At 50.9% G+C, this 15313-nt stretch overlaps 2 protein-coding genes and 1 long non-coding RNA gene across 5 annotated transcripts in view; 2 read left to right on the plus strand and 1 right to left on the minus strand.

Annotated features, from left to right (window-relative positions):
• The window catches only part of LOC144098283 (uncharacterized), an 854931-nt gene that overhangs the window by 456020 nt on the left and 383598 nt on the right, over nt 1-15313 (minus strand). The window lies entirely within an intron of this gene.
• The window catches only part of LOC144098281 (nicotinamide N-methyltransferase-like), a 197724-nt gene that overhangs the window by 2665 nt on the left and 179746 nt on the right, over nt 1-15313 (plus strand). The window lies entirely within an intron of this gene.
• Nucleotides 11267-11953, plus strand: LOC144096907 (uncharacterized). Its single transcript, XM_077629725.1, has 2 exons — nt 11267-11408; nt 11480-11953. Exons 1-2 carry the CDS (start codon nt 11374-11376, stop codon nt 11811-11813), a joined length of 369 nt encoding a protein of 122 aa, XP_077485851.1. The 5' UTR covers nt 11267-11373; the 3' UTR covers nt 11814-11953.

A 15313-nucleotide genomic window follows, 5' to 3' on the forward strand; every position in this document is an offset into this window, starting at 1 on the left:
TAAATAAAATAAATAAAAAAAACACACACACACAAAACAAACTGAGCAGTAGTAGCTTCGCAGCATCCGTAAATTTACCCGCAGGACGAGAAAAGCAACAACAGAGAGCAGCGGAATAGAGAGAGGAAAAAAGACAGAAAAGAAAGAGGTGCCAACCGACAGCGCCCAATAAGAACTGCTATGCGAAGCACTGGGGCACGGCCGCTTCTTGAACGACTAACCCGCGCCATTTCCGTTTGTCGAGCGCACCTGCAGTCAGGTAACGGCCACCGACACATAGGAGGCGCCAGCGTCGCGGCTAGTAACATCTTACTCATCTTCTGTCTCTCTCTTTCGTGTTTTTTCACCTCGGCTCGAAATTCCTGGCGCCATGTACCGCGCATTGATTTCGCCGCGTGTGCCGCCATGCTTGCTCTACAATATTTTCTAGCCGTACCTGCGCAGTGCAAGCTTTGCTTACACATGCCGCCAGCCTGCCCGACTCTTTTAGTTCGTTCGCGGGCGTTTCGTTGGAAATATTTTAAGACTTTTTTTAATTGGTGTTTGGGGGAAGGAAATGGCGCAGTATCTGTCTCACATATCGGCGGACACCTGAACCGCGCCGTAAGGGAAGGTATAATGGAGGGAGTGAAAGAAGAAATGAAGAAAGGGGTGCCGTAGTAGAGGGCTCCGGAATAATTTCGACCACCTGGGGATCTTTAACGTGCACTGACATCGCGCAGCAAACAGGCGACTTAGCGTTTTGCCTCCATCAAAACGAAGCACCCCCCATCCTGCTTTTCGGGCCCTGACGGTTCTTCACGTGCAAGTGCACACAAACACACAGGCACGAGAAAGCACAAGCGCGCACGCACAAGGACGGACGCAGGCATATGCAAACGCACAAGCGAATCGGAGCGCGGCGTCTCGCTCAGTTCTCATTTTCCGGCACTTTTCGAGCAAATGTCGCGCCCCGTCCCTGTGAATTTCCTTAAACGAACCTCCACCCCCGGGGGAGCAGCATCCTGCCTTTACAAAAGTGACTCCGGGAATCGCGAGCGTAGTTGAAAATATTGTTTTCTGTGCGTTGGTTTTCTTCTTTTACCGCCCTACTTTTTTTTTCTTCTTCAGCAGTATGAAGGGCGCCCTTGTATTTTGCTTCCTGATTAGCCAGAATCGAGCACGCAGCGCCCAAACTCGATCGCACGCGCTCCGAGACGTATACGCGACGCAAAAGGCGAGCCGTCCAGCGTATAGTGTATGCGAACAGCGATAAGGGAATATCTTTCGTCGACTTCGTGGAAGTGGCCCGCCCTTGGTGCGTCTCACTGAGTTTCGTTTTCTTTCTTTTTGCCTGGCACTGAACTACGCCCGAGTGCCATGACAGAGAATAAACGCGCCCAGGCGATACACCAACGACACGCAAAGCACGAGGCGGGTGAATAGACAAGGCCTGCTTTCGTGGCGTATACGGAAGGTGAAAACCGAAGTGCAGTCCCGAGCAGAACTGCCCATAAACCGAGTCCTCCGTAAAGAGGGATCGCGAAGAATTAAGAAGAAAAATGGGCGGAGGTTTGGCTCTGGTTAAATTAGGAGTGACGCGATAGCTGCAGCTGGCCGAGTGGAACTCGCTCAGTCCAATTGCAAAGTCAGTCTTTCGCCGCTCCGTTTCGCTGGGCGTTCCTTCTTCGTCCCTGGGCGTGGATTCACTCTCTCCCCCCCCTCCCCCCCCACTCCGTTTCGCCGGCGCGCTGCGCCGCCGGCAGCTGCTCCGCACCACGTGACCAACCACGCGACCACGTGGCGGCGCCGCCACGCTGAAGGCTCGAAATGCTAGCGTAATGTAGCTATCGCTACAATAAACCGAAAAAAAAAAACGCCACTGATACAGACCGTGCATAGTAGTGGCCAGCGAAGTTGACATTAGCCAAAATTTTGAGACTTCCAAGCCTATACCCTGGTCACCTAGTGGTCTATGATATGCTTGATGGCATCTGATGGCTAAATGACCGAACCTCTACTGTGGCTGTTCCCATCCCGTAAGCCGCTGCCAGTGTACATCATCACTCAGAAGGCTGAGAGCGCCTGAATGCGGAGCTTTCCACGTGGCACAGGCTGTACGGAGAGTTTCCTTCACAGCCATTAATGCAATACGGAAAGTGTGAAGGCGAATCTACTGTTGTAAAGAATGAGACAACAAAAGAAAAGGGCCATCACTCCGTCATTTGCACGCTTTCGCTGCGTTCCTTTGCTGTCCTCCACTCAAAATTTGTTTGTTTGTAGGGAATTTGTTCTACCACCGTCCATATTGACGCGACAAAAATACATAGGCCTCAATGGGCTCTGTACATCCCCCCACCCCCGCCCCTGTCCATTTTCTGCACCGCAAGCTTCCATACTAACGAGGCATAAATACATTAGAAGAGATTGGTCCACAGAAAAATTGAACATAATTAGAGTCGCCCATATTAACAAGGCCCGACTGCAATATATGGAAGGGAGTGTTGGAGTTACGGAAGAGGTTGGGGGGAGGGGGCGATCCTATTTGAACCACGCAGTTGTTCTTCTTTTTCGGTAGGGAAAATGAACCCCAGCATGGTTTTCCTATGCTAGATTTCTCCCTTGGGGAGGTCGGGGCGACCACCTCCGCCACCCCTCCCTAAAAGGGCCTCCGCAGCCAGAGTCCCCACTTCAAGGCGACGAAGCTCGAGCACTCCACTGCCCCTCCGAGTATGCCAATGATTTTAGCATGCCGTATCCACACTACCACAATTCGATATGCCGCCTTAAACTGTCCGCAGAAGCGGTCAGCAGCTCTTCGATATACCACTCGCCGACTTTTCTCGTACCGGGACAGGTGGCCCGGGATCTCTCCGCAGTGCACACTGGCTGAGGCGCTGCAGAGCTGAACACAGAATTGTTCACAACGCCGCCATCCTCCCACCCTGGCACGGGCGGCTTACTGCTGCCCCCGTGTGCCTCGCCTGCAGTGCTGCAGCCACAACTCGAAGCCAAGGCGAGATTTCATCGAACGAGGCGACGAATATTTGCCCGACGCCGTCCGCGGCAGCATGCGGGCCCCAAGACCAATTCGCTTCACCGTGACCTATTCGCGCGCAAAAACTGAGCAACAGAAGTAACGCGGCTGAACTTTGCGCAAATTTTTCTCCTCTCTGGGCTCACATCTACGAAACAAATTGTTCTAGTGCACCTCAGTGTGTACACTCTATTAAAAGATTTTATTGAAAAGATTGTGACACAGTTCGCTGCACCGGACATTGCGGCTCAGTGCCGATTTTTGCGCGCCTCAACAGCGAGCGCGTTTCCTGCGATTCGAGCATCTCTTATGGGGCCCTGCACGAACTTTGCGACTTCTGAATGAAATAAGCAAACGAATTCTAATGAATGGGCTTGGGCGGTGCCTGTCAGCGATAATCAGAGACCGTCGAGTAGCGAGACCCTCAGAGCATGCCCGACTTGGCGGCTAAATGATCATGTATGTATGCAATCGAAGTGTATCAAAGCTCATCAAGTTTGTAATGCATCATGGACAGGCCAATGCCTAGTTGCTTTTAAAAAATCCTTATTCAAGCCATTAATTTCTCCCAAATAACATTGGCGCAATTGGATACAATACGCGGAGCTATCTTATCATGAAGCCTCAAAAATTCGCGTTTATGTAGTAACCATCTAGCGTACGTGTTGCATAACTAAACGTTCTAAAACACGGGTATTATAAGAGTCTTGACATCTGATGTCGCTGCACAGCTGCATAGGTGCAAAGAAAGGATATAAAGATGTGCTAATTATTCGAGTCATGAAATTTTTCCAAGTAGAACAGAAGGGCGCAGTCGAGTCTTCACTCGTGACAGCCGCTAAACGTTTTCCTTCAATAGGTTTAAATTGGATCGTGAAATTAGCCTGTCGACTGAAGCGTTCCTTATGCCACGTTTAAATTAAAAAAAAAAATAGAAGTTGGGCCACAGCATGGCCCTACCTTAGCTATGAGATAACAAGACAGGGGAATTAACGATAAAAAAAAAACAGAACGATAACTGGGTGTATATAGAGGCTATGCATTCGTGGTTCAAAGTACATGCTTGCGAGCGTTTTAAGCCAGCGTAACGCCCATCACCCACTTTTGTCAGGCGAGTGACAGATTCTGAGCGACCGTTGGGTTTTATAGGCCCAATATCCAGGTTCAGTTTCGCAGGGATAGTAGTGATTTCATTGCTGTTTTTTTGTTTAGTGGAGAAACTAAGGCTTCTATTCAATGCCAGCGCCAACAGTCATACAAGGACCCAACGCCATCGAACCAATCCAGGAAAGGGAGACCACTTCAGACACTGTCTTTTATATAAACTCTGCGTAGTTTTCCACATCAACAGATTAAAACGTCGATGCTCCGAGTAGAATTATGCGAAGTTTGAAAGTGCCCGCTGCTTCGACAGTGGCCTTTAAAAACGAAGGGAACACATCTTGGAATTTGAAAGGGCAACATTGCTCCGTCATCGACTCGAACCCGCTGCTGTACTCCAGCTTCCTGTGTCTGCTATACAGTCGGTTGCTAGGCGTGCGATTTCGGTAGTGAAAGTCTGCACCTCGCGGGTGAGTAGCTGTTTATAGTTACCACTCTGAAAGATGGCGCTTGAGTGCACGGATGACGCGGTAAACAGAGCCCAGATATATGCGCACGTACCGCAAAGTTGTAGCCGCAGGTTCACGTAGATTTCTTGCCACGTAATTACATCAAAGCGAAATTGCGTGCGTTAATTACCTCGATGACTGCGGCATCATTGCTGCAGCGAAAGCGTCAGAAACTTGTAGTACTGCTTCTGAAAGTAATGCAGTTATAAGGAGGCCGACTGCTTCACGAAATTTTCTTCATTTAAGGCGCATTATCCGCAAGCCTTTCATTGATTGGTGGATCAAGTGACCAATGAACGAAACTTCTCTTGCTCTTGTCGTTCGACAGTGCTCCATAACCTCGAACGCAATTCGTCGTGTAGCTGCGAAGGATGTGAAGTTACCGCGGACAAGTATTGTCGCGTTTCTCGAAGCATTGCATAACAATCGTGACAAACGCATAGGCGATCGAAATTCTCGCTGGAGCTAAGGAGCGCCCTCCCCACACGTCCCTTGTGGCTCAGGTATTCCGCAGTTTCTGACGATAGCGTTGGTGTTCACCCTGCACAAGGACAACGCTGCGGTGCATTAAAGCGCATTTGGCATAAAATTCCCTTAGATATATCCCACTCCCGGCAAACTCAGGCGACCATCGTCTGTGGGGGAGAACACGACACCGAAACTAAAGAGAACTTTGCGAAACATGCTGTCCTAACGGCTATTAATTAGCACGCCAGGGCAGTACCTTGTAGACAAAAAAAAAGGCTCCTGCACTGCTCCTGTAATGTCACGCCGCATTATCGGGACCAATCAGCGCGTGTGCACTGGCACTGGGCGGGCTCCGGTAGCGGTAACACGGTATGCTAAAGGTGTCTGCCCTCGCAAGAACGACGCTCCCAACAGCGACAGAGCTTTCGTAATGGGAGGAGAACGAGAGAGGCCTCTCGGACTCCTCGGCCTCGATCGCGCGCACGGGTGCGGCGCTGCCGAGGGAAACAACACGCCCGGAAGCCACTCAAGGCGCACCAAAAGGGACCCGCGTACACGCATCGGATCGGTTTTCTCGGAATAATGGCTTTCCCTCCTTTACGACACCCCTCTATTTCACTGCGGCCACTTTCACGCTGCGAGGACGACCATTAAGCTGTGTCACAGCATAAGCTGCTTCAGCGAAGTGCAGAGCGTAAGGCGAAACGTGTTGGCAGCAAGTGCGCCGGCTGGTTTCACTCGGGGACAGTTATTGTTGGCAGTGCAGCAGAGGCTAAACAAAAAATGCAGAGAGACGGGCTTTTGTACCCCTGTGTGGGGTTTTCGTTGTTAGGGCCAGGAGGGCTGAAAGGGGGGAAGTTAGACAGATGGCGTGGGTTCGCCAGTGCTGAGAAGCGCACTCCCCACGGCAGAGAGACATAGGCCGGTCTCCTTCCCTTTCCTGCCGAGACTCTGCCGCAGTGCCAAAAGATCTGCGCGTGCGTAGAAGTGACCGGTAGAAGCTTTGACTTTCGTGAACGTGCCGTTTGTGGGCGACGTGCGGGGCGTTGCGCAGCAGTCGATCATCAGCTTGGCGGAAGGAAGGTTGGAGTAAATTACGCGACAATCGCTCGTCACATGAACGCGGCCACCTTGAAAGCTTTAATTTAAGATACAACGCAGAGCTTGATGTTCTGATTGTTCTTAACTGTAATTTACCAAAGTTGTTTTCTTGTCCAGCTTTGCACACCTTTAAAGAGCTATTTCCCCGTTGTTGTTTTGTTTTTGTTTGTTTTTTTGCAGTAAGGTGCGTTTTATTTTATCTGTTAATACCTCATGCGTCTCTGACGCCAGATATTATATCACGGCTCGGCTTTTTTTTTTTCTGAGGACAACGTTGGACTTCGATAAATGATGTGAGTGAGCACGACTGAGCGATTCATGGCGTGAATCTAACTTCACACTAGTAGTCACTAAGTGAACAAGCGAGGGAAAGCCTACAAAGAAAGGAGATTCACGCAGCGTTCGTCCTGCTTTCTTTGACCTCTGTATTTCGCGCTGAAAAAATGCATTCTACGTACCAAGAGCAAGTTGCGGCACAGACACACAAAACCGCCAGCGAAAACACGGGGAAGGCGAGCGCAGTCGGAACCACCTGCAGTGCGCATTCCCACTGCCCGTCGCTGGGTCGTCAGCTCCGCCGTCGAATACGGACGGAGCCTCTCCAAGGGCCCGCGTGTGGGCTCCGCTTCCCTCGTCCACGGTGCAGTCGGCTGACCGCCGTTATTGCATGCACTCGTTCGTTGTAACACTCCCCATTTGAACGGCGCCGCCCGAGAAGCCTTCACAAGAGGCAACCAAGGAAGGCCACCAAGCTCCTGCGCAACATCCCGGCAACTTAACTGATCCCCATGTTGGCGCAGAATGATAGAAAGCTTAGCTACACATTTGTACACCGATCTTAATCACAGTCCCTCACCGTGCAATATACAAGTCACTTTCGACATGCACGAGCGCCCACGTTGAGCGATGCTGCAGAGCAAGTTAAATGGCACTTCCTAGTGACTGAACAGCAGCAGCAAAAGATCGTTCACTCCGGTTCTAAGCGCAGTTCATCTGGCGCTCATGGGACTGTCGGAAAATGGCATTGCACGGCAGGGCATAGCACTAAGCAATGAGAGTGAATTTAGTTCGCCGGATTTGCCTCCTAACTATGGTCCTGGAGCTTTCACCAAACGTCATTTAATGCGTAACATGTCGATTTGTCGAAGGCCATTTCACCCAACAGCTTGGCATGTGTCTTGAAAAGCGGCGCCCTTGCGCGCGTACTTTGTGTTCAATAATTTCTGCTCCATTCATTTCCCTTAGGTTATTTTCGTGCGTTGGCACTGTAAGGTTTCTGGCGACAGCCGGTGGTCTGCTTCTGCTGCGTATTCGGCCAGGACACCTGCAGCCGGGGTCCCTGCACGGCGATAGGCATTTTGGTTTCCACGGCCGGTCCTCGCGTGGTTTATTGGATTCGAGACGGAGGATTCCACTGCCGTTTGTAAACCTTGTTCGCGGAAGATCGTGCGGCCCGGAGGCAGTTAGCGACCGCCAGCACCGAGCAGGGGTGACTCACCCCTTCAACTATGCCTGCTCGCCGGCGCCTCGCCCATTCGGACTTCCCGGAAGACGTGTCCGGCTGGAGCGTGAGAACTGTCGTTCGGAAGCGAAGACACCGCTCTCTCTGGTGGGGGCGATTGTCCAGCGGCACCCTCTCTCCGGCGAGGCATGTGACGGGGCGTGTCCCTACGTGAAGTGGTGTGTGTGTGTGTACGACAGCGTAAGTTAGGCCACGCCCAACATGGCGAAGACATTCTCGGACCTGGGGAATCCTAGGGACCGGACCCTTTTTAAACCGGACGACGAGTGCCGTGAAAAAGAATCCTCGATCATCCTCAGATCTTCTCAGATCCTCCGACCTTCCCCCATCACCCTCCAATGGGTTCCAAAATATTGTAAATAATGTAAAATAAACCCCCTGTACAGTTTCCTTCATAACCAAGTCCGACAACGTCATTCGGAGAAGGGACCTGCGGCGCTGAAAGAGTCAGCTCACTCAAGGACCCCTCGTCCCCAACAACTGGTTGGCAGCAGCTGGGATGGACCGTGCGACATCGTGATTTCTCAACCGGTAAGAGTTTCGGCATTTTGCTATAGGGTTCGCCAGGCTTCAGATTTTGAGAGAATAATCTAGAATCACTGGGAAGTGTATGTCAATTGAGAAAGGGTAATCTCATGACATTTTGAAGATAGCATTGCCAAAGCGGAGAAGGCATTGTCATGGACCTTATGAAATTGTCAAAGTCGGACTTGCTGTTGTTATGCGAGGAACTGTCAATAGAAGTACAGGGAAAAATTACAAAACTTGAAATATGCAAGACAATTCAAAAGCACGTAGATGACGATCAGCTGGTAGATACGTGGAATTTGGTACAGGAAGAAAAAAGAAAAAGGGAAGCGGAATGGGAAAAAGAGAAAGAACGGCAAAAGTGGGAAGCTGAAAAAGAAAAAAGAAATCTAAAGCGATTGCAGCTTGAAAGCGAAAATCGAAAAAAAGGCGACAGTTCGAGAGCCGGGTCTCCTGAAAGAGCAAGCGATGTACAATCATATAGAATGAACAGATTCATGCAGCCCTATGAAAGTGGAAGGGACATAGGATTGTACCTGGGAAAATTTGAGAGAACTTGCGAAAGGGAGAACTTTGCTCGCAGTACATGGCCGCAACGGCTTCTGACACTCTTGCCATGTGAAGTAGCTGAAGTCATAGCGAGACTTAGCACACAAGACGCAGCTGACTACGAAAAAGTCAAAGCCAGCCTGCTAAAAAGGTGCCGGATGTCAGCCGAAGCTTTCCGACAGCGCTTCAGGAACGCAATGAAAAACGATAGCGAGGGCTATCCGGATTTCGCGTATGGACTAAAGACGAATCTGCTAGAGTGGCTAAAAGGAGCCGAGGTTTATGAAAGCCGAGACAAAATCATTGAGTGTTTTTGCCTTGAGCAATTTTACCGAAGCATTCCCCAAGTGGTGAAACTGTGGGTTCAAGACAGGGAAAAAGTCGACACAGTTGAAAGGGCCGCTGAGCTAGCAGAGGTGTACGTTTCGCGCAGAAGGTTGAGCACTGAAGAAGGTGCGTCACACGCTCGAAACGCGATGCGAGATAAAGGGCCTAGCAGAAAGACGCGAAGTGCTAGAAGTTCGGAGCAATCGGAGGCAACGAAGGTAGCGCCAGAAAAGCGTGAAGAACAGGCGAAGAGACAGGGAGCAGACAAAGCCGCGAAAAATGAGTTTGAGGCTAGTAGGCCATTTCGTTGCTGCAATTGCAATGGTGTCGGGCACTTTGCAGCCAAGTGTACAAAGCAACGTTTGGTGTTCTCGTGCGTCGAGGATAACGACGAGAATCTAGAGCTCCTTAAGCCATACCTGCACGAGCTGCACGTTAACGGGAAACCGTGCAGGGTGTAGTCGAGGGTTTGACGGCATACCGTCTGGTCAGGGTGCTTCGTGATAGCGCCGCGACGATGTACGTTGTCCACCCGTCTTACGTGTCAGTGGACGATTTTACGGGAGAAGTCTCGTGGATAAAACAGGCAGTAGAAGAACACAGTGTATGCCTTCCCATAGCTAGAGTGATAATTTGTGGACCGTTTGGAGAGCTAATCACTGAGGCCGCAGTTTCGAAGGCCGTGCCACTTCAATATCCTTACCTCTTCTCGAATCGATCAGACCAATTGCTACGCGAGAGAGGCCAGAAACTCGGAAGCGGGGTGATACAAGCTTTGACAAGATCGAAAACTCGTCAGCTCGCATCTCAACTAACTCAGATTCCCGAACCTCAGGTAGCCAGAGACGCACCAGTCAGCATATCGTTGCAATCAAATGAGGAGGGAAGTGAACCAACGAGGAATGAAAGCCAGACAGCTGACCGAGCAAATGAGCGACGAGGGACTTCAACCACTAAAGCCCGTTTCACATGCAAGCGAAAATGCCAGCGAATCCTGTCGCAGCGACGGAAAAACCTGTTTCGACCCGTCGCGGCGGCTCGGCGGGCCGGAGCGACGGGGTTCCAACAAGTTGGAAATTTTCGCAGCGACAGAGCGATAGCTCCGCCCCCTGACCAATGACTGCACGGCGGAAAAGCCACGTGACAAGAAGAGGATTCGTGCGGGAAAGACGACAATGTTTGTATGCTACACGCGCTTCCGACACCACGACAACATGTCACGTGGACTGTTCAATGAGGTGCTGATCATCGAAGTATCCAAGCGCCCACTTCTATGGGATGTTAAAGATAACTTCCGCAATAAGTCGACCAAGGAGTCCCTTTGGGAAGAAGTGAGGGACGCAATTCGAGCAATTGACGACACCGGTAAGTGAAAGCACGCTTTGTGGCGAGCTCGAAGATTATCAGCCATATTTTTTCATTGTGCAGCCAACAAATTTTCCTCGTCACACTGGCAGGATTCTGCAGCGTGTCAAAAACTGTTTTATGTCCCCGCGCATTCCTGCGTACTGCTCGGTGTTTATTTTTCGGTGCGCCGGCTATTGTGCGTAGATGAGCTGTATGAGAATTGTCGGCATCACGCAGCCGTGAGCAAATGTTTTTGGTTCTTAAGACACGCTAGCTGCATCATTTTGTACCCTTCACTTCAATCGTGAAATGCACGACGTGCACGTTTTCACGTTCTCAGCTACGTTTGTAAATGCGGGAGGCGACCTTTCTCAGGCGTGGAGTTAATCCGGGCGCTGAGAGCCTAGTAAAATCGTCTCTTGCGTGTATGTAGAGCAAGCGCTCCGTCCCGCGGCACTGCCCGCTCATCGTAGTCTTGTACGTAGCATTAATCTGCAGCTTCTGAACCGCGCAAAATCATCTCGTGCGTGTCCGCAAAATAAATCATTCATCATGTGTGTGCCTCAGTTCAGTCATGCATGCATGCATAATCAGTAAAACTGCCTTTTAGAAGAAAAAAAAAACTCGTGCTTCCGTACTGAATCGTGTGTTGTAAACATTTTCTGCAATATTCTTGTGTGCTAACAGATGAGAATTTGTACATGTTCATGCTAAACTTTGGGCCACATGTCTGCCATTGTTTCCTAATTTGCTCTATACTGCTCCATATTTCAGTAACAGTTGAGATTATTGCTCGGTGGAAAAATCTAAAAGATACGTACAGGCGAAAAACTAAAGACGAAAAAGATGGGAAGAAGACTGGGTCAGGAGCCACTGCAAAGACGGCCTGGCCACATTTAAAGCAGATGGAGTTCCTGAGGGACTCCATGGAAACGAGACGGTAAGCAATTATACTAATGATGAATTGAATGTGTAAGTGACAGCAATTAACAGCCTGTACATTCTACTCAGGAGCTTCTGCAACCTCGACGCAGTGAGCCACGTGCAGGTGGCCAGCGCAGCAGCCGAGACGAGCCACGCCAGCTGCAGCCCAGCATCGCCAGGCTCGAAAGAAGTAGAAGCATCGCCAAATGAATTTGAATGCATGTATAGTGTCCCAGGCCTTCCTGATGAACCAGGACCATCCTGTATGGCAGCAACTTCACCAGAGGTTCTCCCACATAGGGGAAACAAGCGACAGAAGAAAAGGCGGCAGGAAGTGGAGGCTGCTGACAGGGACATTCAGGCCGTGCGAAGTGCAATTGCAGCGCACAGGCCAATGGTTACACCGCACGTACGGACTTAAAAAAAGATGTTATTACCATCAAGATAAGAAGTAGTTGATATTTAAAAAAGAAGAGTTCTTTATTTCTTAACAAAATTTGAGTAATCGTGGCAAAATAATGCATAAACATTGTCCATGTTGACGTTTGCAAACCACCGAAACCAACCGCGAGCTCGTATTCTTTGCCAGCAACACTGAGATTCGCAGCGGCAGTAAACGCTGTGGAGCGACGCATGTGAAACGGAACCCTGCGAAAAGCATCGCTGCGCCGTGCCGCTGGTCGCTGAGTTCGCTCAATCGCTTGCATGTGAACCGCCCTTAAGTCGGTAGAGGAATCAGAAAACGCTGAAGGATCCGTTTTATCTCCAACATCGCGTAGTTTTGATCGCCTTCTGCAGGTGAACAGGGAGTCCCTAACAAAAGAACAGAAGCAGGATCCCACTTTGGAAAGACTGCACCTTACAGCTAAAGAGGGCATCGCGAGACGCAACATAACGATGCATGAGAAGGGAGGCTTACTATACCGACACTACCAGGACAGAAAAGGCAAAACATTTGATCAGCTGGTCGTGCCCGAAAAATACAGAGCGGACATTCTGAGTCTCTGCCACGGAAATGGCTGGGCAGGACATCTGGGAATAAATAAAACAAAGGAGCGCCTATTAATGGAATATTATTGGCCGGGTTGTTTCAAAGATGCAGAACGCTACGTAAAATCATGCGATGCGTGCCAGCGCGTGGGCAAGCCGGGAGAGACATGGAAGGCTCCACTGAAAATTGTTCCATTGATCTCGGAACCTTTCCGCCGGCTTGTAATAGACACAGTAGGCCCTTTGCCTAACACGAAATTAGGCTATAAGTACTTGCTTACTATGCTATGTCCCGCCACAAAGTTTCCCGAAGCAATTCCGTTGAAGGACTTGAGCTCCACAGAAATAGTTGATGCCCTTTTGTTAGTGTTCGCGAGAATAGGATTTCCGGCCGAAATCCAAGCCGATCAGGCGACGGTCTTAACAAGCGCCTTGACGACCACATTCCTAGAAAGATGCTGAATAAAACTGTTGCACAGCTCGGTGTATCATCCGCAGTCCAACAGTGTAGAGAAATGGCATTCGGTGCTGAAGCGGGTGCTACGCGCTCTTTGTTATGAGCATAAAGCAGACTGGGAGGATTGTCTGCCGGCCACACTTTTCGCTTTACGAACAGTCCCCCACGAAGCTACGGGGTTAACGCCAGCAGAACGCGTGTACGGAAGAGCTCTCCGCTCTCCCCTCCGAATGCTGAGAGAAATGTGGGAAGGGACAGGAGAGAACCAGACAGTGGTTGGGTACGTGCTTAAGCTACTGGACCGACTTAACAACACGAGGAAATTAGTAAATCGAAATATGAAAGCTGCCCAGGAGGCCGCCAAGGTCTATTATGACAAAAACGCTCGCCTTCGAGGTTTCACCGCGGGCGATCGCGTGATGATCCTCCGGCCATCGAGAAAAAACAAGCTGGAAGTTCACTGGGATGGTCCAGTAGAAGTGTTGCAAAAACTTTCGGAGACGAATTACGCGCTTAGGGTTCCAGGCAGGGGAAAACAGGTGAAAATCTATCATTGCAATCTGATGAAGCCGTTCGTGGAACGCAGCGGGATCGTCAATCTGACTCTAAATGAACCAGAAGAGCTGGACAGTGTTGCAAAAGGGTTGCAAGCCCCAAGGGTAGCGTTGGCCTGGCGGCCTGGGGCAAAGCAGGAAACATCCGAAGGTCCCGGCAAAGGATGAGTCGACTGGCAACAGAACAACTTGTTTATTCTGGCATCGCAAAAGAGCAGCCGATCAGGGCGACCACGTTACTCGAAGGAAGAAAATCGAAGTTCTTTCGTTGGCGTCCGGGGCAGCTCCCTTTATACCCACGGAGTCGAGGGCAATAAGGAACGGCTTGGGAAGAGGCGTCCGATACGGCGACGCTTGAACATGTTCAGACGTGACGTGCGCGTCCGCCGGGCCGGCGCCGGTCAGACCTCCTCGCCTCCCAGTTGGGGAGCTCCTCTCCCCGGCTGCCGCGCTTTGACAAGCGTGGGCACCAACATGCACACACACACACACACGCACGCACGACGACACGTGGCACTGAAACCTGCCTGGACGCGCTTGGCGGGAGGCGTTGCGGCAGCGATGAACGGGCCCAAAATGACCGCCACTTTGAACGAAGCCGCGGCGTCCGTTGCATCCGCGCCGGCTATACCGCGCGTCGTAGGCGAGACGTAACAGACCGCCCCGCCGGGAGAAGGAGATCCCGATGGTCAGGGGTCTGCATCCGCTGTCCAGAGGGATGTCGCTCGATGATGCTCATAATCGAAACCGGTCGTCCCTCGACGTTGCTTGAGCGCAGCGCACAGAGAAGGCCTCGTTCTCATGTTCAGGATCACACAGGACACTGCAAAGTGACTTCGGGAGAGTTGCCATTTTTGTGCTCGTTCCCAGCAAGCGTTAGAACTACGCCGAAACGCAACCGCTCAGTCAGCAAGCACGAGACAGCCCTCACTAAGCTCTGCCAGGCTCTTTCCCCTTTTATACTACTGCCTAGTTCCTTACAGTAGTCAAGCAGCACTCAGAACGCGTCCACAAATTGGAAAATTGCACAAGAAAGCACATAATCACTTTGAAACACTAAACAAAAGCAATATGTTAAAAATCCTGCCTCAGGAAGAAAACATCAGTAACAAACAACTTTGAGGCGGATTCCTACGTTAGGGGCTTCGACTTAAGCCATCGGCGTTACCGTTGAGACTCCCCTTTTTGTAACGCACCTCAAAGGAATATTGTTGCAAAGCGAGGCTCCAGCGCAGGAGGCGGCCATTTTTGGGAGAGATGGTCTGCAGCCATTGGAGAGGGCAGTGATCCGTCTCAATGATAAACCTCGAGCCGGCTAGGTAGCATGACAATTTCTGAACGGCCCACACGAGACACGCACACTCTTTCTCGGTGGCGCTGTACGCCTGCTCACGACAGGTCAGCTTACGACTAGCATACAGGACGGGGTGTTCCACTTCTCCATTGTCCCTTTGGCACAGTACAACGCCCATGCCTCGCTCACTAGCATCGCACTGAACAACGAACCCTTTTGTATAGTCTGGCGATCGTAGCACAGGCTGGCTTGTTAGGGCGCTCTTTAGGGCGCTAAAAGCTCTTTCCTTTGTCTCGCTCCAGACGACTGTTTGGGGCTCTGTTTTTCTTAGAGCATCCGTCAGGGGAGCCGCGATATCGGAGTACCTGGGGATGTACCTCTGATAGTAGCCGGCGACACCTAAGAACGACCGAATATCGGTCTTCGTGCGCGGTTGCGGGAAGTCTCGCACAGCGGCCACCTTTATTTCAGAGGGGCGGCGACGACCCTGTCCAATCACGTGACCGAGGTAGACAACCTCGGCCTGTGCTAATTGGCACTTGGGAGCCTTGACTGTCAAGCCCGCTTCGCGCAGGCGGGTTAGCACTGCCCGCAAGTGTGCCATATGCTCAGACCAGGATGCGGAG

This window comes from Amblyomma americanum, chromosome 7, assembly GCF_052857255.1.
Source record: "Amblyomma americanum isolate KBUSLIRL-KWMA chromosome 7, ASM5285725v1, whole genome shotgun sequence".
NCBI classification, from domain to species: Eukaryota; Metazoa; Arthropoda; class Arachnida; order Ixodida; family Ixodidae; genus Amblyomma; species Amblyomma americanum.

Coding starts and splice junctions, on each gene's coding strand:
- LOC144096907 (XM_077629725.1), top strand. CDS start 11,374: ATGGAGTTCCTGAGGGACTCCATGGAAACGAGACG. Junction 11,409..11,479: donor GACTCCATGGAAACGAGACG/GTAAGCAATTAT, acceptor CATTCTACTCAG/GAGCTTCTGCAACCTCGACG.